This window comes from Prinia subflava (genome assembly GCF_021018805.1).
Source record: "Prinia subflava isolate CZ2003 ecotype Zambia chromosome W unlocalized genomic scaffold, Cam_Psub_1.2 scaffold_31_NEW, whole genome shotgun sequence".
Lineage (NCBI taxonomy): Eukaryota > Metazoa > Chordata > Aves > Passeriformes > Cisticolidae > Prinia > Prinia subflava.
The window spans coordinates 1,698,494-1,726,466 of record NW_026960608.1 but is presented as its reverse complement, the minus strand read 5'-3'; the positions used below and the strand labels follow the sequence as shown (position 1 = coordinate 1,726,466).

The 27,973-nt window shown below is 45.6% G+C and overlaps 1 protein-coding gene across 1 annotated transcript in view; it reads left to right on the top strand.

Annotated features, from left to right (window-relative positions):
* The window catches only part of LOC134565035 (fibronectin type-III domain-containing protein 3a-like), a 77,168-nt gene that overhangs the window by 23,886 nt on the left and 25,309 nt on the right, over positions 1-27,973 (top strand). Inside the window, 5 exon segments of the mRNA XM_063424399.1 lie at positions 2,613-2,700; positions 3,520-3,654; positions 23,358-23,433; positions 25,477-25,553; positions 27,080-27,308. Of these exon segments, the coding sequence (XP_063280469.1) occupies positions 3,559-3,654; positions 23,358-23,433; positions 25,477-25,553; positions 27,080-27,308 (478 nt within the window). The 5' untranslated portion in view covers positions 2,613-2,700; positions 3,520-3,558.

The following is a 27,973-nucleotide window of genomic DNA, read 5'->3' as shown; positions in this document are numbered from 1 at the left end:
TCAAAAATCTCCAGGACAGAGTGACAAAGCTGTAGAGACACCTCTATAAGTTCTGCTATTGATTCCTATTTGATGAGTCACTGTCTTGGTTTGGAAAGACAGGTATCTGTCAGGGAAAACTGGAGTTTCCCTTAGAATGGGGAATGTAAAAACCCTGCCTCCAAATTATTACAATTTTGCAATTAGGAGCTTTCAGGCAAAAATATGGGAATAGGAATAACAGTTGTTTACTAGGAATATTTAAAAAATACAAATGCAGTAGTACCAAATAACACAAGCAAACAAACAAAAGTCCCAGAAAACCCTGACAGAATCAGAGATACGACCTGACACTGTTGTCAGGGTGTTGGAAGCAGTCCAAAATAAGTCCTCCTGGAGTAACAGATGGAGCCCCTCGGGAGCCAGGCTGGGAGAGCTGGGGGTGTTCACCTGGAGAAGAGAAGGCTACAGAGAGACCTTAGAGCCCCTTCCAGTGCCTAAAGGGGCTCCAGGAGAGCTGGAGAAGAACTGGGGACAAGGGATGGAGGAACAGGACAAGGGAGAATGTCTTCCCACTGCCAGAGGGCAGGGTGAGATGGGATATTGGGAAGGAATTCCTGGCTATGAGGGTGGGGAGGCACAGGCTGCCCAGAGAAGCTGTGGCTGCCCCTGGATCCCTGGAAGTGTCCGAGGCCAGGTTGGATGGGGCTTGGAGCAACCTGAGATAGCAGGTGTCCCTGCCCCTGGTAGGGAATGGCACTGGATGGGCTTTAAGGTCCCTTCCAACCCAAACCATGCTGGGATTCCATGATGCATGAGGGTGGGAGTGTAGATGAAGGTGGGTTCAGGATCATGAAATCTCCTCTGCCCCTGTGCTGATTGTCCTCCACCTTTCTGCAGGGAGGGCCAAGCAGGACTGGATTCCCGCTCCAGCCCAGCTGTGGGAGGGTGTTGGGAAATGGCTTTTCAAGATAGGAGCTCTTTGTTTTGTTTTGCAGGAAATTGTGATGAGTATGTAATAACTTTTCAGGAATTCTCTTTTTATTTACCCAAATACCACCTACTTCCTCGAGTGAAATGGAGACTTTGGGGAGGTGAATCCATGGATTTATTTCCCTGGAAAAATTTTACCTGTTGAAGTGGGGAGGGGTTGAGTCCCACATTCATTGACTGTGTTCCCTTGGAGGGCAGGGGTTTTTTGATGCTCTTATCAGTGTTTTCAAGGAATGAAGCAGTGCTCAAAACCCAAAATAACTTGTTTTTTTCCAATTTGTCAGGACGTCCCTCTTTGTCCTCAGTGTTCTGCCACTTGCAGCCACCCCAGCCCAGCTGCACAGGGAAATATCAACATTCTGAGCCAGATGAAACTGCCCCAAAACCTCTTTAGATGGTTTTGTTCCTTTCAATACTTCTGTTTTCTCTGACCATATGGCCATTGCTACTAAGACACGAAAATTGGCTATTTTTGAGTTTTTCGTTAGCAATTTAAAACCAATTATTTCCTGATACTCCAAATATTAAATTCTTCCTTGGAGAAATGAAGTTACAGCACTAAGCAAGCAGAAAGTGTGTGGACGTGTCTATGTAAATTAAATCCTTCCTGTGTCATTATGCAGGAGATGAAGGGTTCTAAAAACCACGGGAATGTTGGGGCTCTCTACAATTTGTCCTAAAGAGAGAATTAAATTCAGCCAAGGCAGGGGATGAGCAGAGAAATTCTGAACCTTTATTTGAAGTTGCAGAGGATGAGCACAGAAACTGAACCTTTATTTGAAGTTGCAGGTGCCTTTGGGCCCTGTTTCGGAACACGTTTTTCTGCAGCTGCTTATTTGGGGTAGTTGAATTTCAATGCACATGGAGTTGCCTTTTGGTAAAGGGATTTCCCCTTTGTTTTAAGTACTAATTTCTGTTTTCTTTGATGCATATATAAAATAAAGAATTTTCATTTTGCCTATGTACAGTGAATTCCTCTTATGGCTCTTAAGGCTTAGATCCAACCTCAAAAAATGGGAGAGATGTAGAGGAAGAAACCTTGGCCTGAATTTTACTGTTCCAGGCAGGGGTTTTTAAGTGGAATAGTTAAAATTTGCATCCTTGGCACAGGCAATTCCAAACCTGACAAAAAGGAGATTATTTTATTCAGGAAAAAATACCATGCTAGGGCAGTTCAGTGTATTTATTAAGTGTATTTAGGCCAAACTTGATGCAAATTTGATCTTTAAGGTCCTGTCCAGCCCTTGCACCTTGCAGTGATGTTTGACTTCTTAAAATTCTAACTGGAGCAGCCTCAGAAAAGAATTTCCTTTTGAAAGGAGCTGGATTTTGGCAAGTCTTGAGGAGTTTATTGTGCTGCATTTTGTGGCTGTGTGATTGCATCTCTGATTTTGAGATGCTTTTGCAAAGGAGGAATGGGGGTTTTATCAGTGGATTCCACCAGCTCCTTTACCTTGTCTTGATAACACAGGAAAAATCTTTGTAATCTCAGATTTTTTACAGATTTTTCTGTACAAAACCAGTTAAAACCAGAAGAAATTACATTAATTATATGATATTTCTCCTACTGTTGCTAATCTACTGGAAATGCGGTCCCACAGGTACAGAATTAATCAATTTTCGTCTTTTTTCTTCCCCAGATATTGCCCTTTCCCTGCTGCTTGTGGAGAACTGAAGAAGGATTTGACACTTTCAAACAGCCTGACTTGATTCATGCACAGATTTAGGGAGGTGTTGTGTGATTTGCTTTATTTTTTATGGAATTGGACTCTCCTAACCACATTTTGCCTTCTGGTTTATGGGAGGTAATGGGAGAGTAGAAGGAAATGTCAGCATTTCCTGTATCCTGTTATCTTGTGCTTTGTATGGATGCTGGATTAACTATACACTGAAAATTCCCTACCACTGGGAGCTTGCAGCTTGACTCGCTCTAATTACTATAATTAATTTGTATCATGTGTATTTTGACTTGCTCTAATAACAGAATATTCCCTGGAAGCCCACAACTCTGCAGCAATTTTCTATTCACATTTCCCCATGGGTCTCAGTCAAAAATTTTGGGACAAAGCGGGATTTTGTGTTGTTTTGAGATTTGTTTTCACCCTGGCAGATTTTGTAGTGGAGAAATTGCATGGTTTGGGGATTTTTTTCATCATCACTAAAATGTAAATGTGATATGTGCATTATTTACCCTGAAGCTTGGAGTCTAGAGTGGAAGCAATTTAGGAATTTGAAGTGCAAATTTAGGAATAAATTGCCGTATAAATGTTAATTCCTCTACTGTCTAATTGCTGCACTGAGGTACCAGTTCCAGCACTAATGGCTGAATATTCCTGGTAATTAAAAGGGAGAATTTTGGGAAAAGGACATTTATTGCTTACATGAAAGGAGTTAAAAGTGAAAAACAGGATAATGTTGTACTGTTTGGGTGCACTGGGAATATTCTGAGTTGGCAGGGCCCCACAAGCCGAGTTTGTCAAACAAAGACAGAATGATTTAAGGAAGGGAGAGAGATCTGACCTCATCCCTGTTTTTTCTTGGAGCAGGTGGTTGAGGTGAGCAGGTGTCCATGAATGATCCCAAGAAATGATGGCTGACCAGCTGCCCCCCCTGGAAGCCACACCTCTGCTGAATGAAGTGCCACTTCTACCTCATATGGTCAGCAGGGACAGCATCCAGCAGGCAAGTGAGCCCTGAACTGGGAACAACTGAGATGGTGGCTCCACAAAAACCAGGCCGCTCTGCCACTGATCTACAGAGCTGGGGAAGGATGTGGTTGTGACCACTGATGTCAGGAATTAAACAGAAGTGCAAATGGAGAGAGGAGAAAATCATTCAGCTCCCAGACAGTGGACAGGTGTGAAAAAAGGGCTTTAAAATGGAGCTGCAAACTCCAAAATTCAAAGGAAAAATTAGGGGGTTAAAAGTTTTGAAACTCCTATGAAGTAATGAATAAAGATTAGCAAGGTATTGCAGAGGAAATCAATTACAGGAAAATGAAAGACCTTGGTGTCTTGGTTTGAAGGGAAGTGAGTTTTTCATGAGGCTGTGGTCAAACCAATCAGTGGTCAGGTTTGACTGTTGGCACCTTTAGTGGCCACTAAAGGGTTGGATATGCCTCAGAGGACACAAGGGGTTAAAAGCAAGGACTCCCAGAGGGACTTCCTCTTTTCTGGCTCCGCATTCAGGAGAGGAGCATCTTTTCCTTCCTCCCCTACCCAGGCTGGGTGGGGGAGGGGGGCCATGTGGCCGGGCTGAGGCAGGCAAGGGGCCCCAGGGCAGGGGGAAAGAGAGAGAATGGGACTGGAGCTGGGCCAGCCCCATCCAAGATGGAGGGGTAGAGAACTTTAGAGGTGCCTTCTGTCCCGTCCCCCCCCATCTCCCCCCCGTCCCTCCCCGTCCCCCAAGGAGAGAGACTGCTGCTTCAGAGTTTCGAACATTGGCAGCAGCCAGCAGGGAAGAAAGAGTGGGGGGAGGGGACAGGAGAAGTTCCCAGCTGTGTAAAGAAGTGCCGAGTCCAGGACCCTGCCGGGAGCCAAGAACTGTTAACCCTTTCTTGGCAGAAGGAAACTTTTTCCCAGACATTGATTCTCATGGCTAGTGGTTTCAGAAGAGAAAGAGAAACAGCCTGGGACTGAGATGATAAAGTTAAAAGATGAAAAGAACCCTAGATGGGCAGAGATTGAAGAGGAGTGGCTTTTGAGCTGGACTTTTTTGCATAATGTTAGCCATAGACTGAACTCGAGTCTCTTTTGAACATAAACTGCATTTAAGTAGATACAGCTGCCTCTGCTTTTGCTACAGTGACTGGCACTTTAAGAGTAGAGCAAACAGAGAAGAGAGGAGGAGGGTGTGGTAGCTCCCTCTGCGCCCTCTGCCCTCAGGGAAGACCTGCTCTTAGAACCCTCGGCCCCAGGGGAAAGATAGGGAGAGCTCGGCATGCAAGCATCCTTAAAAGAGCCCTATATGCAGCTTTAGCCCATAGACAGTAGTAAGAGCACTAGACATGGAAAAGAGTGTCACCCTGGCAGACTTCTCCGGGCGGTGCCACGGGTGACATGGAAACATAAGGGGTAGACCTGTGTTTTCTGAGGAGCAGTCTGTGGTGCAAGAGAAGCTCCTCTCTCCCTTGCTGAATTGAGGATTAGTTTTTTTGAGTGGTGATTGATTTAAAACCCAAGGGTTTGGTCTATGGAGGGTAACATGTAGGGGGTGAAAATTGGGGGAGGAAAAGAAATGTTCTGAGAAGGTTTCATTTCTGTTTTGTGTGTGTGTTTAGAGTTTTCCTTTCTATTTCTGTTCTTATGTAATGTAATAAAGTTTTGTTCTCTGTTTTCAAGTTTTAGGCCCGCTCTGCTCTGTTCTTGACTACATCTCACAGTAGCTCATTAAGAAAAACATACACTCGTGGGTGCATTAACATCTGGCCAGTGCTAACCCATGACACTTGGCTTCCTGGTTTTAAGTGTCTTAATTAATAATTACAGTGCAGTGGTGAAACCTGAGTGTATTTAGTTGAAACTTTAGGGCTTTATTGGACACAACCCTTCAGAATCCCTGGTAGGATTAGAAATACAGGTAAAAGTGGCAGCAGAACAATTTTGAAGCCCGAGTATATGTAAATTGTCAGTAAATGGGAATTTAGTGTTTGGCAGAAAGAGCTGAGTGCTTTGTACTACAAATACTGGGAGCTCTTCCCATTCTTTGAGGTCTGGTGGGCCATAAATGCTGAACGTTTAGATGAGATCTCCTTTAATTTGTCATTGTTGCAGATAAGAAGGAGAAATATGTGTTGTTTCAGTTGTATACTTGGAAAAAATGGGCTTTATTAAAGAAAAAGTCCTTTTCCTTTTCTGCCTCAGACCCTGGAGGTGGACGTTCAGTGATTGTGTCTGGAAATGAGCAAAGTCTCCAAGATATTTCTGAAGTTCTGGCAGTAGAAAGTGAAATTTCAGCCCTGCCCAGCTGGGAGGTGGCTCAGGTGGTTCAGGTTTCATCAGGAAAAGAGATCAAGTAGATGTAATTGGCCCTTGTCCCCAGAGCTGTGTGTGCGGGACATGGAGGTGACAGTCACTGACATTTTTAGCACCTAGAGGAGACTTTGCAATCAGGTGAGATTAAAAAAAAAAAAAAAAGGAAAATAAAGTTGTGTTGTAGAGATGCATTTTAAAAGCAGATTTGAAGTTTAAATAGAATATTTTAAAGAGAGTTTTGACTTAGAATCTTTATTAATGCAGAGGATTTTTAATTATTTCTCTGCCAGTGCTGTGGAGGGCAGTGTGAATACTTAATTATTGTAGAGTGATTTGTTTCCAGAAATCAGACCTGTGTGTTTGGCCAATTCCAGTTAATCCATTAGTTCCATTTCACTTAAAGCAAAAGTTGGAAGTTTTCTGGAAGGGTTTCTGGATCCAAAAGTGTGTGAATAAGGGATAAAACCAGAGTTGTGGCTGAACACCTTTGGCTGCGCTGGTGCCACCAGCCCCGGAGAGATGCTCAGGACACCTGGAGGCATTGGCAGCTCCTGGGCTCAGCACTCCCTGTGTCTCACTTGGCTCAGATCCACCCCTCAGCATAGCTTCAGCTTCCTGGAAATTTTCCTTGTTGGAAGGTGGCTGGGACTGCATTTGTGACACGGCCGGAAGAATCCCAGCTAGCTCTGAATCCCAACTGTGCCAAGGGCCGTTCCCAAATCTGCCAGCAGATTCAGGTAACGGTGCAGAACAAGGCTGTTCTTCTACGGCAACAGGTGTTGCGGTGTCTAGACTTCGGAGCAAGGACTAGAGAAGACTCTTTTCTGTACGATTTCTCAGAGACCTTTATTCCCCAAGAGGGGGTACGAAAAGGAGCCAGGAACAAAGCTCGTGCCCGCTTTTAAGACTGAGGGGTGGGGGTGTGGAACAAGCAGGTGATTGGTCCCAGGACAGATGGACAGGGGTTTTTCCATAACATAGGGCAGGGTCGGGGGAGAGATGGACAGCTGACCGAAGCTTCTAGGGACAGTGCAGGGGTAGGATAGGTAGACAGAGACATGCCTGGACAGCATCGAGCGGGGGGAAACAGGGAAGGACCATGAAGATACAGAACTCAAAACAGCTTAACAAAAACCCACCACCACAATTACTTCTTTTTGTTTAATTTGAAATGAAAGGAGAGAAAGAACTAACTCTTCAAACTCTTGTCTGTGGCTCTTCCTACCATCTTTCAACAGCAGCCACAGTGAATATGGAAGGAGCCGATTTTTTGTCTCATTTAGCTAGAATTCCTTTTAGCACTTTAAAGGTTAAGGAAATCAAAAGGATAATGAGAAAAATTATTAGAATATCTTTTACAATTGATGACATCAACCCTGGCAACCCCTAGTCTCTAAAGATGTTTTTCAGCCAGTCTCCTGGTTCTCGCTTAATTTCTTTAATCATGTTCTTCATTTCTTGGATGGAATCGAAGATGCTGTGGCCTCCACTGGATAAATTGAGGCAAGGCATCACTCTGAAGTCGTCATGCTCTTGTTCATGCTCTGCTGACAGCATTAGCAGGAACAAAACCCACAGGAGTTCTGGCTTCATTTTGGGGAATAGGAGGATGTCTAAAAACAACATTCACATATAAGTAGTAAAATAACATTTAACACTTATCAGAAGAACTTATTAAACACTCTGGATCAAGGAAAATACAGGATTCGGGTTCTCTACTTCTTTTGCATCACCTTCGAGAGGAAGCAACGGCTACATCAGTGGGTAGGGAAGGTGAAGGTGGATCTGCATTTAGGGTGTCTTTTCCTTTAGGTGGAACATAAGGTTTGACCCATTTTTGCAGGACCCATTTCAAACCTGAGGGGGTGGACACGCAGGCGTATCCTCGACCCAAAGTGACTAGATCAAAGCACCCCTGGACCTTCCAGGTCTCAGGGTCTTTCACCAGGACTGGTGGTTTCTCTTCAGACTTCAACTGCTGACTCTGGTTGAAATGCCTGACAACAGGAGGGTTGAGATTTTCAAATGAACAGTTGAGAAAGTTCATTGTAAAAAGAGCTTTACAAAGTCGTTGGTGAGGACTGTTGATTTTGACATCTCCTCTCTGTTGTTCTAGGGTTTTCTTGAGAGTGTGATGGGTTCTTTCTATTACTGCCTGACCGGTGGGGGAGTAAGGGATACCCTTGAGATGTTCAACCCTCCGCTCTTGCAGGAAATTACTGAACTCCTTGGAGGCATAAGTCGGACCATTATCAGTTTTGATCATTTTGGGGATCCCCAAAGTGGAGGCCTTCACAAGGTGTTTCTGTGCATCTGTGGTCTTCTCTCCTGTGTGGGCTGAGGCATAAACTGCACCAGAGAAGGTATCAACTTAAACATGGACATATTTAAACTTTCCAAACTGGGGTATGTGGGTCACATCGGTTTGCCACACTTCACAACTGCCAAGCCCTCTTGGATTAACTCCTGATCCTAAAGATGGTAGGGAGAACTTTTGGCAGTTTGGACAAGTATCTATGACTGCTTTGGCTTGATCTCGCCTTAGATGGAATTGGCGAACCAGACCTGGAACATTCAGATGCAACTGTTGATGGCTTAACTTGGCTTGTTGGAAGATGTTAGGAAGGCCAGCTAGCTGCACAGGAGTGGCTAGGGCATCTGCTCTGCGGTTGCCCTCTGTGATGAAACCTGGAAGATCTGTGTGTGATCTTACATGCATTATGTCATACGGTTGCTCTCAGTGGGAGACTAAATGTATCAGTTTTGAGAGCAAGTTAAAAATCATTGGATTCGAAACTTCTTTGAGAACTGCATTTTCAGCTCTTGACACTACCCCTGCTACATAGGCCAAATCAGTAAAAATATTAATTGGTTCAGAGAACTTCTCAAAAACCCTGACTACTGCAGCCAATTCAGCAACTTGAGGGGAACACTCAACTATCTCTACATCTGTTTCCCACTGCTGAGTCTGAAGATCTTTCCAAGTCATTACGGACTTGTGGGAACTTCCGGACGCGTCTGTGAAAATTGTCAAGGCTTTGAGAGGCTTGCAACTTTGCTTTTCTTTTGGGATCAAATTAAATTCAGAGTTGAACAATTTGTGGCCAGGACAATGAATTGAAATTTTCCCTGGGTAACTGTCTAAAGCAAACTGTAACATTTCATTTTCACGGAGCAATGGCTCTAAAGCTTCATTTGTGAACCTTCCAGTTGACAATTTAATTGGTACATGGATGCATGTAAACTCACATCCCGCTAGCAGTCACATTTTGAGCCCAGCTTTGCGGATCAGCTGGGCCATCAACTCTTGTGGTTTGGTGATACTTTTGGACATTTGGTGACCAAGGAACACCCACTCTATGATCATGAGAGGGTCCTTCTGGTCTTTGTCCTGCTGAAAAATGATCCCATGGAGGTGTGGCAATTTCCCCAGAATGATGAAATTGAATGGGAGGTCTGGCCGGCAATGATGGGCTTGCTGACTTGACATCACTGACTGTACCTCCTCTAATGCTTGCTGGGCCTCCTGTGTCAGAGCCCTCAGAGAATCTAGCGCTTCTCCCCCCTTTAACAAATTGAAGAGGGGGGCTAAGTCCTCTGTAGTGAGGCCTAGCCAGGGCCTGACCCAACTCAAGGACCCACACAGCTATTGGAGGTCTCTCAAAGTCTTAGGCCTATCATTGATCACCATCTTTTGGGGTGTTATTGTTCAGTTGACAATCTCAAGCCCTAACTACTTCCAAGGGGGAAGCCTTTGCACTTTTTCTTGCTGCAACTCAAATCTCGCAGCAGTCAGAGCAGTAATAGTTTCATCTAGTAGTTCTGCAAGGATGTCACTATTAGGGGCACACAGTAGCACGTCATCCATATAGTGAAGGATGACAGCTTCTTCTGCTTTGGCACGCACTGGGGACAGTATTTTGGCAACGTACTACTGACAAATTGTTGGACTGTTTTTCATCCCTTGCGGTTAAACCTTCCAGTGGTAGCGCTTCCAGGGAGCTTCCCTATTGATGGAAGGAACAGAGAAAGCAAAGCGCAGAGCATCGGCTGGGTCTAGGGGAATTTGGAAGAAACAATCTTTTATATAGATGACAACCAGATTCCAGTTTTGGGGGAGCATTGAAGCTGATGGCATACCTGGTTGAAGGGACCCCATGTCCTTCATTGATTTTTCGCAGATCGTGGAGGAGGTGCCACTTGCCTTTCCCCAGTTTTTTGATGACAAACTCTGGAGAATTCCATGGGCTGTTAGTTTCGACAATGTGGCCTTTAGGTAGTTGCTCCTCCAGAAGCTCGTTGAGCGCCTTCAATTTTTGCTTGTTCAGCGGCCAGTGGTCCAGCCAAACTGCAGTATCTGTCAGCCAATTCAGTTTTTGGATGGGGCGCTCTTCAGTGGCCGCAACTAAAAATCCTGGGGTTTTTTTGGAATTTGTAATTGAACCCCCCACTGAGACATGGTATCTCTTCCCCAGAGGGTATAACCAGAATCGACAACAAATGGACGTAAAGAAGCCAATTTTCTGTCTGGTCCTTCAATTTTAACAATGCTCTTTGATCTCTTGACCAATTTTGTCCCCCCGACACCTGAAACCTTGCTACCCATGGGTTGCAGCTCCCAGTTTTATGGCCATTTGTGTGGTGGAATAAGAGTTACATTTGACCAAGTGTCCATCATTCCTTGCATCTGAACAAGGTCTCCTTCCTTTTCGAGCGCACACAAGATCAAAGGCTTTTGTTCACCCATAACTTCAGCCCAATAAACAGAAAGATCAGTATCATCATGAGGTTTGGGTGCTGATGGCAGTAAATTGGGAATTGGAATTGCTTGCACTATTACTTGACCTTTAGGAAGGAAAAAGGGAGGATGGACACAATGTCCCCAGAGAACAATTTGCTCTGGCTGTGATGGTAAAGTGCCAGGAACAATCTTGATCTCAGAGGGTGTGTGTTTTGTGTCTCCAATAACAAGATACTCACTGTCAGCTTGGTGTAAGGTTGAAACTTGTTCAAGGTCAAACGCTGTTTTGTGCCAGTCAGGTGAAGAAAAGACCATGGGAGAAGTAAGTTTGAGCTTAAAAGGCTCACACTTATTTTTGGTGGTAATGAAACCTGAAGGTTTTTGAAGATCTTGCACATTTAAAGGATCACTCTCTTTTTCAACTTCTACAACCTGGCAACCTGTCCAATTTTTTTCATCACGTGGGACAGGTTTGCACTCCCCTTTTAGTTTTTTGATGTTGGAACAGGCTCCCCTTCTCCTCCCCTCCTCCCCCTTGGTGTGTGTGATGTTTTGTTTTTGAAAGGACAGAACCGCATTCTGTGTCCTTCTTGCCCACACTGATGACATGTGACTCTCCGAGCAACTGGTGATTGAGGTGGGATGGTGGCTGGTGTCGCAGTCTTGCTTCTGAGCCAGGGTCCTTTTTGCAATTCTTCTGGGTCTATGATGGCTCGCTTCATGCACGTCTCAACGAGGAGGTCCAGGGTCAGTGGTGGATGAACAGGGAGTCCTAGGACTATTTTAAGCAATTATTAAAATGAGTATTTCAAAATGTAGACTTAACACCATATGACTGTCATTATATTGCCAGTTTAATACTGACAGAGTCACGATACATGCTATGGGAATCAAAATGGAGAAGGCTTTTGATTCAACTGCTGGAGAATTATGCGGGTGATCCTCACACTGCAGTAACACTGGCAGATATGGCCAGAGACCCACCACATGATAGGCCAGAGGATCAATTAGATCTAGACAGAACTGTGTAATGCTGCTCGCAAAGCTTTGCTACTCACCCAACCAGTTGGGATCCCTGAGGGAACATATACAGGAGTAAAGCAAGGAGCAGCTGAACCTTATGCAGCATTTATTGATCGCTTGACACAAGCTTTGGAGAGACAATGTGAGGATGATGTGGCCCGTCCAATTCTCCTTCATAATCTTCCTTATGCAAATGCGAATGGGGAATGCAAAAAGGTCATCCAAAACCTGCCTGAAGCTGAACCTACTGTACCTCAAGTGAAGTTCCTTTATTGTAAGTTATATTATAGTTTAGAAAAGTGTTATTTCAACTTTCTAAGATGATTAGTGTTGATATATTATTTGATGTGAATTTGTTAATTTTCCTTATTCGCAGTTGATTTTTGGTGTGCTTTAATATCCTTCTTCTAATTATCCAAAGACACGTGTAATTTCAAGATCTTGCCTTCATTTTTAATTGTTTAAGTATTTCATAACTGCTACTGTTAAGATCTTTGTTTTAGAAATGTATTAAGGGACCTCACTCCAGTTTAGAGCCTGAGCCCTGGCCAAGCCCTGACTCTATCTGGATGGATGTTCTGCCAAAAGCTCAGATGGTTTCTGCTTCAAAAAAATAAATTCAGGTCATTTTGACTTGACAATTTGACCCTATAAAATGACAGCTGAACCAATTTTCGAAGTGGACCCGAGCATCTTGCCCGGGAAAGGAGTGCCAAGGCCGTTTCTACAGGTTAATAGATCTTAAAGGTCCAAGAACATTTTAGTCTTATACAAAGTTGTTTGTTACATGAAAGCATATATCTGAAGGTGCGAGAGTCCTAAATGAGCAGTCTTACAATCTTACAATCAGTTATGAGTATAAAGTCTTTAGAAAATGAAATACCAGAATAAACAGTAGTCTTAACATGGAACTTAACATAACATTCCAGCCTTAGGATAAAGCAACCTGCAACTCTTGACCCCAAGCAGGGTTCCCAGCCGTGGGGTCATGATAACAGGAAGGGGTCCCGAGATCACGAATCCCAGACAGGGTTCCGGCCGTGGGGTCACAGTGGCAGGAAGGGTCCCAGGATCACAAATCCCAAGCAGGGTTCCTGGCCTCGGGGTCACAATGGCAATGAGGGGTCCTGGGGTCCCGAACCCGCGGGGAGGCCAAGGCGCCGCCCGGCCCCGCCCCGGCGCGGGAGCCCGGCAGGCCATGGGGTCTGCCGCACCGTGCGTGCCGCCTCGGCCTCCCCGCAGGGAGCAGGGGGGGCCACCAGCTGTGCCCGCTGGCGCTGCCAGCGCCACCCCCTGCCACAGCCGCGGTCCCCGCCGCGCGTCCGCCCTGCCCTGTCCCCGCCCCCTGCCGGCTGCTGCGCACGGGTCCTGTCCCGCCGCCCCCCGCGCCGGGCAGCCCCCCCGCGCCGGGCAGCCCCCCTGCGCCACTGCGCGGCACCGCCGCGTGCCCCCCCTGTTCAGCGGGGGGGGGTCTGAGTGCTGGAGCCGCCGCAGAGCTGCCGCTGTCTCGCGTGGCCCCGCCCACTGACCCATCAGCTGACAGAGCAGGAGCTGAGAGCTGTGGCCCATCGGCCACGCCCCCCTGCCCAGCGCGACGAGCACCCCCCCGCTCAGAGCAGAGACTGAGCGTGTCACTATCCCCCGCCCGCCCTCCCAGCGGGGTCGAGTTGGCGGTGGGGGATGATAACGGGGCAAAAGCGTTGTCTGATATGCGCGCTTTTCCTGTCATGAAATCGGATGAGGTTTCTAGTCAGATATCCCAGCCGAATCAGGCTGCTAAGCTAACGGAGCTGCTGTCTGCAGATGCAGCTTTGCCCAAGCCAGTTCAGGGACCTGTGGGCAAGGTTCCACAGCATCATAGCCAAGATGCTTCATCGTGGGCAGTTCCGTTTCCCTTATCAAGGGACGTGGCAAAAAATAATACAAGCTTCACTGAGGCAATTCAATGGATAAGTGCAGAATTTGAGAATCTCATATTTCCCTATGAAATAAGAGGCTTTGCAGCAGTGATGTTTGAACTTCAACAGGTTTTTACCTTTGAGAGAAGTTGGAAATTCCTAGCTGGAGAAATGGCTGTCAAAAATAGCCACCTGCCTCGAGACGATCCCTTGTTTGGGGTCGGAGCTGATCTACTTATGGGGAGGAGTGAATATGCTTGCCCTGATGTGCAAACTGGTCTTTCTCGCACTGTCTTAGATTCGTGCAGATACATAGGGATATCTGCATTGATAAAATCCAAGTTATCCTTCTCCCCAAAGCAGGACTTCTCAGACATAGCACAGAAGCCAGAGGAAGCTTTTCATAAGTTTATATCGCGTGTGATGAATTTTTTAAAGACGAGAGTCAGGGATAGCATTTTGAGAAATATTTTGGTAGAGCAATTAGCAAGAAGCCATGCTAATTCTGCTTGCCAGAGGCTCCTGGAAACCATTCCAGAGACTTCTAATGTCCTGGAAATGATCCAGACCTGTGCAGTTCTAAACACCTGTGATTCTATGGTGATTACCCCAACGGCTGCTCCACAGCCAGCTGATAAGAGGCTGGATAAGGAACATAAGACACAGACAGATATTCAGGCTAGTGGAGAACAGGAAAAGTAGGCACAGAAAGTGACTCCCTTGTTTCTCTGCGCACAATGTGGGGGTCCAGACCATACTGCAGAAACATGCAAAGCAGTGGGTCATGCCGAGCCCTTGCCAAGCCTGAAAAGTCGGAGGCGAAGAAGAAAAGGCCGAAGACATCAGGGGAACAAAACAGTTTTCCAAGCTCTAGAACAAGAGAAAAATTCTCTGGCTGGTTTACAGCCATCATCTCAAGTGTAGGAAGTGTTGATGTTGCCACACAGCGATGGTCAGTTTCTTTGGATCTTTGCAGTGGGTTTCTACGTCCACATCCTATATATCATGAATTCTTTGAGAGAAATTCAATTGCTCAATTTGTGTTTTCTAAGTTCTCTATCCTCAGGTTCTGCGATCTTTGCCATGAAGGCGGCCGCTGCAAGTCTGCTGAGCTGCCTCAGGTGCATTGGACTGATCCTGTTTAACCCTGTGCACCCTGTGCCACCCATCGGAGAAGCCTCTTTGAGATCTGATTGACATGGACACGGACTGGCATCCTCTCTTTTCCTATATGGCCTCCATAGAGACTTTGGATCCTGTGGAGCTGCTGGACAAGGACTGATTGGAGCAGTGTGATGCTGTTAGAGCCAGCGGACTGTTAATCATGGACTCAGAGGACTTGTTTGCTATGGTTCAGTTTTATGTACCGTAACCATTCGACCTCTGTGGGGAAAGTGCATGTTATTGGGGTTGTGGTTTTGGGACAGAACTTTTGGGGTCCAGAATTTTGAATTGAGTGGTTGATTTTTCTTGGAATGCTCCTGCCTTTTGCACCATATATTCCCTTGTATCTTATAAAAATTTAAAAATATGCGGGTTGTTGGTTAAATTATGTTAGACTCTGCTCGAGATATTTTGAGCAGGTTATTGCAAGGGGTTCAGGGTGAAACCCTGGGTAGCAAAGGCAGAATCAGACCAACGTGTAGCCCTCACACCGTTACCTAAATGAAGGTTGGTGAACTTTATACAGGTTTTTTTTTCTTTCTCTTTTTTCCTGTAACATAATTGTTCATTTTTCTTTTTCTGTTTTCTTTTTTAATATACTTAAAAGGGTGAGATGTTGCCATGAGCTTTTTCCTGTATGTCAAGTGCTCATATTGAAAGAGAATGTGCAGCTTTTCTCACGCTTGTTAATGTAAACATTGGCCATGTTTTGCTGTCTTTCCTTGTTTACATATTTCTAGATGGGAGGAGGAAAGGTAACGGACAGTTAGTTTGGCCAGTGAAATTGAAAGGTGGGACTTTGATCCTCCAATGGATGGACATTATAGGAGGTGTATATAAGTTTCTTTTGTAAATAAACTGCAGGAGTTCCTGCCTCCTGCCCTGATCTGCTCACAACCCAGAAAATGTCTCCTGAGTTCCTCTCTTATCGTCAGGATCAGCTGCGGCACTTCTTCTATTAACCTGGGGCAAAGGGCTTGCTTGTGTTTCTGCAGATTTGGAGCCCAGGTGAATTCTAGCAAAGAATGTGAAGAAAACATCAAGCACAGAAACACGCTGACCAATCTAAGAACAGAGGAGCAAGCACGCAGACATGAACTGCACAGAGATTCCGATTTGCACCTGTTATCGTGTTCTTCAGTCATGAAAGACTTTGGACTTTAGGGATTTTAATGTGGGAATCTGTAGTAATGTAGAATTTCTGTTAGTAGATGTGGGGAACAATTGTATGTTCTCCTTTTGCCCTTTTGCTTCGCTTGCTTTTAGTAGCACAGATTTACCAGTTAGCCAAACCTAAAACAAATATAGATGATTAATAAGGCTGTTGAGAAAGTCTACATGAGTCAACAAGGAGGGGGAGATGTTGGAGTCCATGTTTCCATGGATCCTCCACAGAGAGTGAGAAGTGCAGGGATTGAATTAAAACCTTTAGAAAAATTTGTATATATAAAGCCACACACACAGAAATCTAAGCCTCAGTTTTAGGCTTCACATATCCTAAGTGCCTAGTTGTTAGTGTAGAAGTACAGAGTTTCAGGCCTACTGATAGAGTTTAGACAACAAAAATAGAGTAGAGTACTGATTATAATTTTTGGTAGGAATTTTGCACAAATAAGATAAAGTTTTTCATGTATGTTAAGATAAAATTTTCACATAACAAGATAGAATTTTTAAGCTAGCAAGACAGAGTTTTTTGCACTAATAGATATGCTATATGCGTAGGTTTTTGATACTGCTTTTCGTAGTTTTTCATAGTTTTACAAACTTAGAAAATTGCACCTAGATTGGGTAGTGTGTAGATAAAGGTATGAATATGCATTTGTAACATATGGATAAAAAGCCTTTGGGTTGGAAGTGAAGGTATCGATCGATCAATCTGATCTATCAATCAAACCTCCACCTTCCGCAGCCTGAGGAAAGAGCCCTGCCTGGGAGCCGAATGGGATTCTAAAGGTACCATCTATTGTAGTCTTTGTCGCTTGGATCAGGGCCCTGGGGTCCGGTCCCTTCCCTTTCCCCCCTGCGGCGTTTGCCCCGGAACTCTGTTCAGGGCTGCCGGGGACTCTGTGCGGGACCCCGGGACCCCTTTCTGCCATTGTGACCCCGCGGCCGGGAACCCTGTCTGCGATTCATGATCCTGGGACCCCACGGCTGGGAACCCTGCTTGGGATTCAGGGTCCCGGGACCCTTTCCTGTCACTGCGATCCCCGCAGCCGGGAACCCTGCTTGGGGTCTGGAGTTGGAGGTTAATTTATCATAAGGCTGGAATGTTATGTTAAATTCCATGTTAAGACTACTATTTGTTCTGGTATTTTATTTCTAAGACTTTATACTCATAACCGATTGTAAGACCGCTCATTTAAAACTCTTGCACCTTCAGACTTATACTTTCGTGTAATAAACAACTCTGTATAAGACTTTAAAATGTTCTTAGACCTTTAAGATCTATTAACCTGTAGAAACGGCCCTAGCAGCAGGCTCCCCTTCTCCTCCCCTCTCCCCCCTTGGTGTGTGTGATGTTTTGATTTTGAAAGGACAGAACCGCGTTATGTGTCCTTCTTGCCCACACTGATGACGTGACTCTCTGAGCTACTGGTGGTTGAGGTGGGATGGTGGCTGGTGTCGCAGTCTTGCTTCTGAGCCAGGGTCCTTTTCACAATTCTTCTGGGTCTGTGATGGCTCGCTTCATGCACGTCTCAACGAGAAGGTCCAGGGTTGGTGGTGGATGAACAGGGAGTCCTAGGACTCTCTTGCAAACCTCATTGGCATTGGTTTGCGCCACTTCTAGGATCATCTTTTGTTGTAACTCTAGGTCTTCTGTTTGACTCTCCACCACAGCACGAAGCCTGTCTATAAAATCTAGGAAGAGCTCAGGAGGCTGTTTAACAGAAATATAACTTTGTCTAGCATCTTTGGTAGGCATAATTTGGAAAGCTTTTTCAGCAGCTCCTTTCACGCATTGGAGAACAGGCTGAGGTATACCCCCAGCTTGCTTGTGTGCTTGATCCCAATCTCCTTCGCCACTTATATGGTCTATTGTAATTGGATTGTTTTGTGCATCAACTGCACATTAGGGGATTTGCAAGAGCTCAGGAAGGAGGTCCTTTAATAACCTCTTCCATGTCCTTTTGAGAAACTAATTTTGAAACTTTGAGAAAAGCTAAGGTTACAGTTAACAATAGATGTTGCTGATTTAGTTGAAAGGAATAGATAAGCTTTGCTGAAATCAGTTAAAAGTTAGAGGATGGTTAAAAGAAACCGGATTTAAGATAAGCTACCCTGCATTTAATAACTCATTGCTTGTCAAACAGAGAAACTAATCAATACAACACCAGACCTCCTGTTTCCAGAAACCCACTGAAATAGTCCTGGAAAACAGGAAACAGGTAGTTCTACCAGCCATTAATCACATCTGCATTGAAAAGGTTGAAATTTAAGAACGAGGAAGACTCGTTTTACTTCCTCCTTTTGGTGACCACTCCTCACAAAAGGACCACCGAGCCATTTCAGGGAACAAACTACGCATGCTTAATAGCCTTTTTTGTCAATTAGCATACGAAGCGGAGAAGAGGAAGTGAGAGGGGTATGAATATGCATTTGTATTTTGTGTGTTCAACATTTTTGTAAATAAAAGGCTTTGTAATTACCTGTGATCTTTGCAGTGCACATTAGGGAGCTATCCCACGCGCTGCCCGGCGTCGCAATAAACATACACTTTCTATCTTTAACTGTTAGAGAGTCTTTTGTCCGTCACAGTTGGATATTGATATTAGATCGATATTCATATTTTAATAAATCACTTTCCTACAGAATATATTCTGTGGGGGAAAGGAGGCATGAAAATAAATCTTTGCGGTCACTAGGAACTAACATATTTGATGAAAAAGTGGCTTCTATTAAGCTTTTAAAAAATTCACTTTTTCAACCAAATTCTATTTGAGCTTTGCAAAGCTCCTTTTTGCATTGGTAAGAGAAAGGTTCCCATTTTGGTTGGGTTGCCCTTCGACTGTAGGTAACAGGGGCAGCAAAAGGAATGGCTTCTAATTCTTGTTGTGGGTTTAGGCTTTTGGGCCAGTCACTTCTGCATTCTGGACCATGGGAACCGGATGTGGGACCGTGGGAAACGGAAGTAGGAAGTTAGTGAGCGGAGCTACATGAAAAGGGGGCGGAATCATGGGCAGGGTCACCAAAGGGGGTGGAGATTCCCAGTGATGTCATTGGGGGTGGAACCCTGGGTGGAACCCTGGGTGGAGCCAGGGGAGGAGTCAGGTTGACTGGCACAGGGGGAGGAGCTGAAGGGGCTGACTCAAAAGACGGTGTGGTCCCCAGAGGGTAGGAGGGATTAGGTGACAGGAAGGAGTTGGTCGGAGGGGAGGATGTTGGAGCCTAGAACATCCCTCTGGCCACCCTGGAGGGTTTGGAGACCGGACAGGGGGGTCTGGGATCTGTACAGGGGGGTCAGTTAGACCCACACAGATCCCAGGAGGATACTGACTCTGATTCCTGTCTGTGGGAGTGAACACTCACATGCAGGAAGAATCACAAATCCTAAGAATTTAAAATAAGTAGTGGATGGTTTATTATAGAATATAAATATAGAAATTAGGATTCTTAGCATATGGGGCTGAAGAGACAAGATGGAAGAATTGGGGTGTGGTCCCTGTCTTCCTTGTTCTTGCTCTCGTCCCCCATCTTGTGCTGAGTTGGGTTTTAGAGATTGGCTTAGAGTAGAACTGACATGTTAGTAAAGGTAGTAGGTATTGGTAAAATTTAGTAAATAAAAAATACGTGTTGGACAGTGGTGGGTCAGGGGTACCGTACTTAAGGTGCGGGGCTCTCTGATCCGCCCAGTCTGCTGCGTGTCCTGCTCTGTCAGCCATTTTGTTCCCCTTGGGAGCCATTTTGGAGGGTGCAAGGCAAACTAGATTCATTTTGGGGATTTTGAACTAGAACAAAGGGAATAGGTAGAGGGTTTAGGGAAATTTGTTTGGCAGAAGGCACTTTGCTGCAGGGGCAGGGGTGCTGAGAAGGCTTTGGAGATTAGGGATTGGGACAATGGGTTTGGGAAAGAGAGGTATTATGAGGAAATGAGGAACACTGGCTTTGTTGTTTTTTCATTTTCTCAGGGTCTTTTTCTTGCTCACTCACTACAGCTTGGATTTTAGCAAGCAAAGAATAGAAATCATCCCCAGAAGGGTCCCCTTTTTTAGTTAAATCAATAATTTTTGAATTCATAACATTCCAAAAAGCTGCACTTTTAACATCTTTAGGAGTCACACCTGGAAAATGAAGAAACAATCAGCTAATAAACCTTTTTAACAAAGCCTGAGAAAAATGTATTTTTCCCACCACCAGGGAATCTTTAACTTGGACAAACACTTCTCTGCATTCTGCGGACTGTTTGGCTCCCACTGAGACTGCAGAATCAATGATCCTCCCTCCCTTGCAGTAAAACGAGAAAAGAAAAGCAAAAGGAAAGCCCAGGGATCCTGTCCAGGGTACGCAGCCGACTCTGTGGCTTTCTTGGCAGCCTGCGGCGCGTCCGCCACATGCACCCTGTGCTCCCCCTTCCCCCGGGGGCAACACCCGTACCCCTGCCTGCCGCGCGGTCAGGTAACTCACTGACTGATGGTCCTGGAAATAAAAGCTGCAAGTTAGGTCCCCAAAGCCGGGAGATACCCTGTGGGAGCTGCTGCAGGGCTGCCTCTCCTTCCCGTCAGCTGCCGTGACCAAAAAGTGAGCTGGCTCCACAGAGGCACTGATGTTCTACAAACTGTAAATCTTCGGTGCCGCGGTCCGCAGCAGGCAGTGGGAGACCAGCGGTGACTGTCCGGCATGGCAGGTGGGCAGCACAGGCGAGCACACAGCTGACAGCCTGCTCAAACAGTGGCTGTGCGGCGTGGCAGCAATATGGGTGAGCATGTGGCTGGCAACCGGCTTAAACGGCGTGGGCAAGCACGTGCGAGCACATGGCTGATGCAGTCTGCGTGTTTGGCAGCCGCCATGACAGCCGCAGTTGCGCAGCGGCGGCGGTTGCTTGGAGCAGAGTGCAGCGTGGGCTGGCCGTGATGGCAGGTGTGGGCTGGCTGTGGCGGTGGTGGCGCATTCGGCAGCAGCGTGGCTCATGGGTGCTGCAGGCTCCGTTGAGGCCGGCTGCAGCAGGCAGCAGCGTGGCTCCGCAGTGGCAGTGACAGCAGAGCAGCCCCGTGGAGTCTCTCTCCTGGTCGGGGTGGGTGAGCGGCGCACACAGCGGCTGTCTTGCACGTGGCTGGGATGGCATGGCTTTGCTGACGCCGTGGTCCCTCAGCTCTCTCACTGCAGTGAGTGGCTATTCAAAGCAGTTTATTTTGTCTGGGGTTTTTACTGCCCCGCGGCGATAGGTGCCAGTTGACAGGGCCGGAAGAATCCCAGCTAGCTCTGACTCCCGGCTGTGCCAAGGACTGGTCCCAAATCTGCCGGCAGATTCAGGTAACGGTGCAGAACAAGGCTGTTCTTCTACGGCAACAGGTGTTGCGGTGTCTAGACTTCGGAGCAAGGACTAGAGAAGACTCTTTTCTGTACGATTTCTCAGAGACCTTTATTCCCCAAGAGGGGGTACGAAAAGGAGCCAGGAACAAAGCTCGTGCCCGTTTTTAAGACCGAGGAGTGGGGGTGTGGAACAAGCAGGTGATTGGTCCCAGGACAGATGGACAGGGGTTTTTCCATAACATAGGGGAGGGTCAGGGGAGAGATGGACAGCTGACCGAAGCTTCTAGGGACAGGGCAGGGGTAGGAGAGGTAGACAAAGAGACAAAAAGGGGGACATGCCTGGACAGCACCTGACGCATCAAGCGGGGGGGGGGGGGCGGGGAACAGGGAAGAACCACTGAGATACAGAACTCAAAATAGCTTAACAAAAATCCACCACCACACATTTGCTTCATTAAATCCAGTGAGTCACTGCGCTAAGACATGGTCTGTGCATTCCTAGAATTCCAGGCTCCCATCTGCTGCAGCCCTGTGATTGCAGCATTCGATTGGGACCCTTCCCTCAGTTTTCCTGAGCTGATTCTGAGAGCTGGAGTTCATGGATGCCTGAAGATGTGCCACTCTCAGAGGCTCTGAATCTCTTAAAGGATCCCTTTCTTGCCTCTGAGTTTTGTCCTCCAAGATGAGCCTTTTCCTGAGGTCAATCCCTGTCTCTGGAATCCTGGATCCACAGCAAATCTTTTTCCTGTTTCTTGTGCTCTGGCAAATCCCCAGTCCATTATTGTCAGTTTTCTTTAAACAACTAACACCACTTCTCTCCCTTTACCCCAAGAAATTTATTAGCATTAAAGTCATGCATTTACTTGCATTCCGAAGTGACAAATCTGCATAAATTTCCTTATTAATGCAAATTATGCCACGTTTAAAGGCATTATCTGCCATCTCTCCCTCTCCTGGAACCAATAATAAATATTACTGAGTGCCTAAATGGCCTTTTCAGGGATTTTGGTGGCTCATTTATATCCAGAAACAACTCATCCACCCAAAGTAAAATTCTCCTGTACAAGGAGCATCAGTTCTCCCTTACAAGGGAGGTTATGAAAAATAAAATCAAAGATTATTACACCAATATGCAGAAGCTACAAAACCAGTGTTAAAATAGCATTTAGCATTTATCCTTGGAGTCTATAGTGATGAGAACAGTGAAACTGGTGCCTGGGGAGTTCAGGGAGCTCCAGCACTGAAAATGTGACAGCAGAGAAAAAAATCATTCATCAATGTCATGTGTAGCTCATTTTACCAGGAATTAAATGACCAGGTGATTTCTTCAGGTCCCATCTACCTGCTACAAATGTCACTCCATGAATAGTGCAAAAATATTTTATAAAAATTGAATGGAAGAAAATTATACTGATTCTCACAGCTGCTTTAACAAATACATTTTATTTCAATTTTTACATAAGTGCCAGCTGTCACCAGGATGGAATTTTAATTGTGTACCTGCAGTTCTTAACTGGCCAAACCCCCTTTTTATTAAAGGATTAGCTGTGGAATATCATAGATGTTACAATAAAGTGCAGCTGCCAAAATTCCCCTGAGGCTGGGGCAGGATGAGGGGATGTTTTGGGATCCCAACACTGCCTAAGGAGTGATCCTGGCCCAGCTCCATGTGGATTTGTGTGCAAGAGGACATTGCCATGTCCAAAGAGACCTGCAGGATGTCACTGAGGCTTGTATTCTTTCCACAAGGAAAACACACCTGGGCTCACAGGAGCTGTGGGGCAGAGGTGGTGGGAAAAGCCTGGAATGCAATGTGAATCTCAGGTCATTATTGCCTCAGTAAAAGCAGAAAAAGCAGTGTGAAACTTGAAATTAAAAGCTTTTTCCTGTGTATCAGGTGAAGCACTTCTGGGAGTAGCCAGAGAAAAAATATAAGGATTTTATGTCAAAGTAGGAAGAAATATTTTCATTCTACCCATCATTCTACCCATTTTTCTTTTTTACTCCAAGGTTGCCAAAGCTCTTGTTGTTTGTCTCTAAAGAGAAGGGGTTTCCCCCCAGAGAATTTCTAAAATTTAAAAAGCCCCCAACCTCTCTTTTGTGTTTTGTTTCCTGTAGGTGATTCTTGTCCAGGTAAACCCAGGTGAAACATTTACAATTACAACTGAAGATGGACACATTCAGTGCATTCAAGGTAAAGGGAAGCTCAAGTCCTGAATACAAATATTTTGGTTCTAGGGTTATTCCACTGGGTTTTTTCTATGATGTCAGATGTGTTTTCTGCACTGGAATAAATCAGATTTTTCAATTTGTCTCCAAGCACAAATGAGGCAGCACTGGGAAGCTGCCAGAATTCCCTGCATCCTGCAGATTTTCATTCCCAAAAGATAGGTTTGCTGTGATCCTTGACTAAGTGTCTTCCCAGGATCTTAACACGTGATTCCTGAAAAGAACAGGGCATATGCCTTTATTAATATTCAGCTCTTTATTAAAGTGATCAGCTCATCATTAAAGTCCTCAGCAGGATTGTAGACTCCGAGAGGAGTTTCTCATGCTGCTGTGGAAATCCAAAGGAGCAAGTGCTGTTGCAGTTCTTCACTCAGCTGCCCACAGTAGGTGCCAAGTCCTTGTCTCCACAGGAACAGCTAGAAGCTCTCTCTGGACAACCATCAGAAGGCAGAGCGGTGAGGGGTCTGTCACTGGAGGGCAGAGTAGCGCGCATTAGCTCTTTACCCTCAGGGAAAAACCTCGAGAGTTTCCCGTTCTCTGAGTCACTTCAGCTGGCCGGTTCCCATTCCATTCAGACTCCTCAAAGGTCATGGTGAATCTTCAAACCAGGCCAGGGGGTGCATCCACTCCTTCCTCGGCCAGGGCACTATCTAATTCTCCTCTGATGCATCTAGCTTCCCATCTTGGGGTGCAGTTCCTCTCAAAAAAGCTCTCCCAGGATTCACAGGGTCGGTTTTATTTGCATATACAAATGCATATGCATTTGTCCTGGTCGCAGCAGAGGGTATCCCTGATGAAAAGGTAGTTACAGCGAACCATGACCGGGCCATTTAGACAGAAGCCGCTCCTTTTCACATTTTAATGAGGTAGGAGAATGCCACAGGGCAGCTTCCCTTCATCCTCAAACTTGCTGGGGTGTGGGGCTACCTCTAGCCTAGTCGGGAGGGGGTCAGCGGATCTCTAGGAACAGCAGCTTCACCCCAGCTACGGGGTTCTCTTCAAAAAGGAAAAACTCCCATTTTTCTAAAAGGCTGGGTGATGGCACGAATTGGGAGGAGGGGGTTGCATTCTGAGTACTCAGAAACTCTTTTAATATGCTAATGGATGCTCTGCATTTTCCTCTGGGGAGATGGAGCGGCTGTCTCGGCAGGGACAGGGATGGCACAACCCCTAGCGACCGGGAAACGCTGGGGGTTACAGTGCTCCCCCCCTCATCCACTCTGCCCAGAGCCCGGCCGTGGCTCCCCCAGCAGCGGCTGTGCCCATCAGGGCAGCACGGCGCGGCCGTGGCTGCCCGGCAGCTGGTGCTCCAGAGACACAGCTCTGCCCCCCTCCCAGGGCCACAGCAGTGAACATGGGCAGCTTCCTAAGCCCTCATACCCACTGGAAATCTGTTCATAACAATTCCTATAGCATTTAATCCACAATAATTTAAAGAACTTTAATGGGCACTGGGACCTCCCTGTGCTGTGAGGTGGGGGAATCATTGCTCCATGCCGTGCCTGCAAATTCCTTTCTACCTTCTGGTCAAGTGACAGAAAATCAGAGTCAAGGCAAAATATCTCCTGTAAGTCAAGTTGAATTTATCAGTATTTCCATTTTTAGAGTATTTGTCACCATTTTACACAATATTATATCAAATTTGTCCATTCTGCTTTTATCAAATCCCCTACAGGAATACTTCCCTTGAGCTTAACATAAAAAATAATGTATTTAATTTTTTTTTTTAAGTTCCTACATCAGCTTTACCCCAAGACCTGCATTTGCCTTCATTACTACAGACTTTCAGCTGTCACAAATTAAGAGTTAAAATTATTTTTACAGATTTTTGTGCAATTAAAAAGACACTGTTGGCCAAAGCGTGGTGGTTGGGATAAAGCAAATAATCAGAGAATGGGATGCAATTCCTGATGTTTCAGGCTCCAGGATGAGCTCCCACCTTTGGAAAAAGATGTCTCCAGATGGGAAAAGCCTTGCTTGTTAAAAAGTGGACCCTTGTCCTCACCAGGTCCAGCACATGTCCCTATGATGTCACCAAACGGTTCCATGCCACCAATTTTTGTGCCTCCCAGTTACGTATCTCAGGTACATTTATTTCTCCTTCTTTTGCGGTGTGGTTTTTGGGGAAATTTTAATAATATTTTTATTATTTACTGGTGATTTTAGCTGTGAAAAAAGCTATTTTTTCCATTGAACTTACCAACTGTTTCACTTTATTGTGAGCTCTGTCCCCTCTGTTACTGAGTAATGTTTGATCCGATTTCCAGGATTTTTTAAATCCTACTCCCAGCAGTTAAAGATACTTTTTGTAACAAGGACAGCTCTGAATTGACTGTCTGAGCTCCATGAACAGGATCCGCATGTTTATTTTTCATCAGTCCTGTTTGCAGGGTGAAGCTGGGTCATGTGAACAGTCCCAACTGGCTGCAGGTTTTCTATTTTAATATAAAAAATTATCTGAATTTTCAGTGCCCCTTTCTTTACCAGCCCTGATCTGAAATTCCAGCAAAGCAGCACTGCTGGGACAGAGTGTGCAGAGTGTGGTGGTGATGCAAACACTGATTCCAGTGACATGTTTGGGAAATGAGCAGGGCTCTGGGCTCTGCCAACTTTGCTTTTCCACTGCCATGGATTTTCCACTCCTGGGTGTTGTTCAGGTCAGACCTGTGTGTTGTTACCAGAGATACTCCCAGTTCCCAGTTTGATTTATTTCTAAATTAATGCATTTTAAAAGGAAATAATTTAAACCAAATGTGGAAACAGAACTCGTGTTGTAGTAATGTTGAAAATCAGGAGTGTTCTGAGTAAGTTTGAAACCTGTAACTGTGAGTTCTTGGGTTCTCCAGGCAGTTTCTTTTTGCACACAGCTGCATTTTGGGCTTCTGCTGTTCTTCAGCTCTGCAGACCTTGAGGAAAGATTCCCCCTGACGCTTTCTGATCCCTGTGAAATGGATCCCTCAGTGCAAACAGTGGGCAAAGCCCTGGCAGCACTGAGCTGCTCAGACTGAAAACCACATTTATTTGTTCTGTGTTTGCTGTTACCTGAAATCATCAGGGTTGGGTTGTTTTTCCTTGGTTGTTGTGACAGGGATTGACAAGTTGGAAAGTGGCTTTAAATCAGAGCTTGAGTTACCTCGACTGTTCTGGTCAGATGAGGTGATAACTTTGTGTTTCCAGTGTCTGGAGGAGTCCAGGGCTGATTTTCTTGGATTCTGCCAAAGTGGAGTGAAATAATTCAGGAGTGAACAGGTTGTGGACTCTCATCCCTGGAAGTGTTCCAGGACAGGCTGGATGGGGCTTGGAGCAACCTGTTCTGTGGAAGGTGTCCCTGTCCATGGCAGAGGTGGGATGAGATGAAATTTAAGGTCTTTTCCTGCCTAAACCATCCTGGGATTCTGTGATTGTTCAGCATTTTGGTGTGACTGACTGCCTCAAACTCCACTTTATCCCAGCAGTACCTGCCTGGTTTCCACTGGAATCCAGTCTGGTGTGCAAACCCCTGCCTGTCAGGTGCTGGGTGTGACCTGGAGCAGAGAAATTCCTTGTTAAGTGTACAATATTTTATGGGATTGTCTCTGGACTCACAGTTGATCTCTCCCATTTCCCGGCAGGTGGTAGAAGAAAATGGAGTTCGGAGAGTGCTGGTGGTGCCCAACTTGGGGGAATTCCATCCTTCCATGCATCTCCCTCCTCCTCCTCCCCCCCATGTGCCCCATTACATACACCACGCCCTGCTCCCACCTCCCCCTCACCCCATGTTCCTCACGGTGCCCAGCACAGGAGAGCTCCCACCTCAGTTCATGCACCAGCACCCGCCACCACTCATGTTCCAGGAGCAAGGTGAGAGAGCCCGGGAATGCCCTGACAGCTGGCCCTGCCTCCCCATACATTCCCTGGGGTTCTGGTATTAACTTAGAACACCCCCGTGAGTCAGGTATTCACCATGTGCAAAGTGTGGTTATGTATCCTCTGAATTTTCTGTTTGAATCCTCTGTTTTCAAGGAATTATGCAAATTTGTACCTGAGAAATATTGTGTTTTCCATGCATCCCTGCTTTTGCCACTGTAAATCTCACAGCAGTGACTCCTAAAACTCCTTTCCCTAAAACTCTGCGCACTGAGTTTTGTCACTGCCTTGGCATGAAGTTTATTGAAAATGAACTTAATTTGATACATGAATGTATTTTTCTTTTTAGTCCAAATATGACTGAAAAGTGAACAAAAATAACCCAAAAAATGTCGTTATCCAGAGTGGAGGGTGAAGTGCAGACCCACTCTAAAAACTGTACGAAGCAATAAATAAGTGGAGGACTAGGGTTATGTTGAATTAAATGAAGCTCTAATACTTATTTTATAATCAAGACTTAAAACAGAAATTAGACTTAGTAAGACCATTCATTGTCTCTCAATCTTGAATTGGTAATTACGTATTTTGACTCACTCTAGGGTAAAACAGCATTCAGGCTGTGTTGGAAAAATTCAGTTTGGGTCCTAAATTTGCTTAAT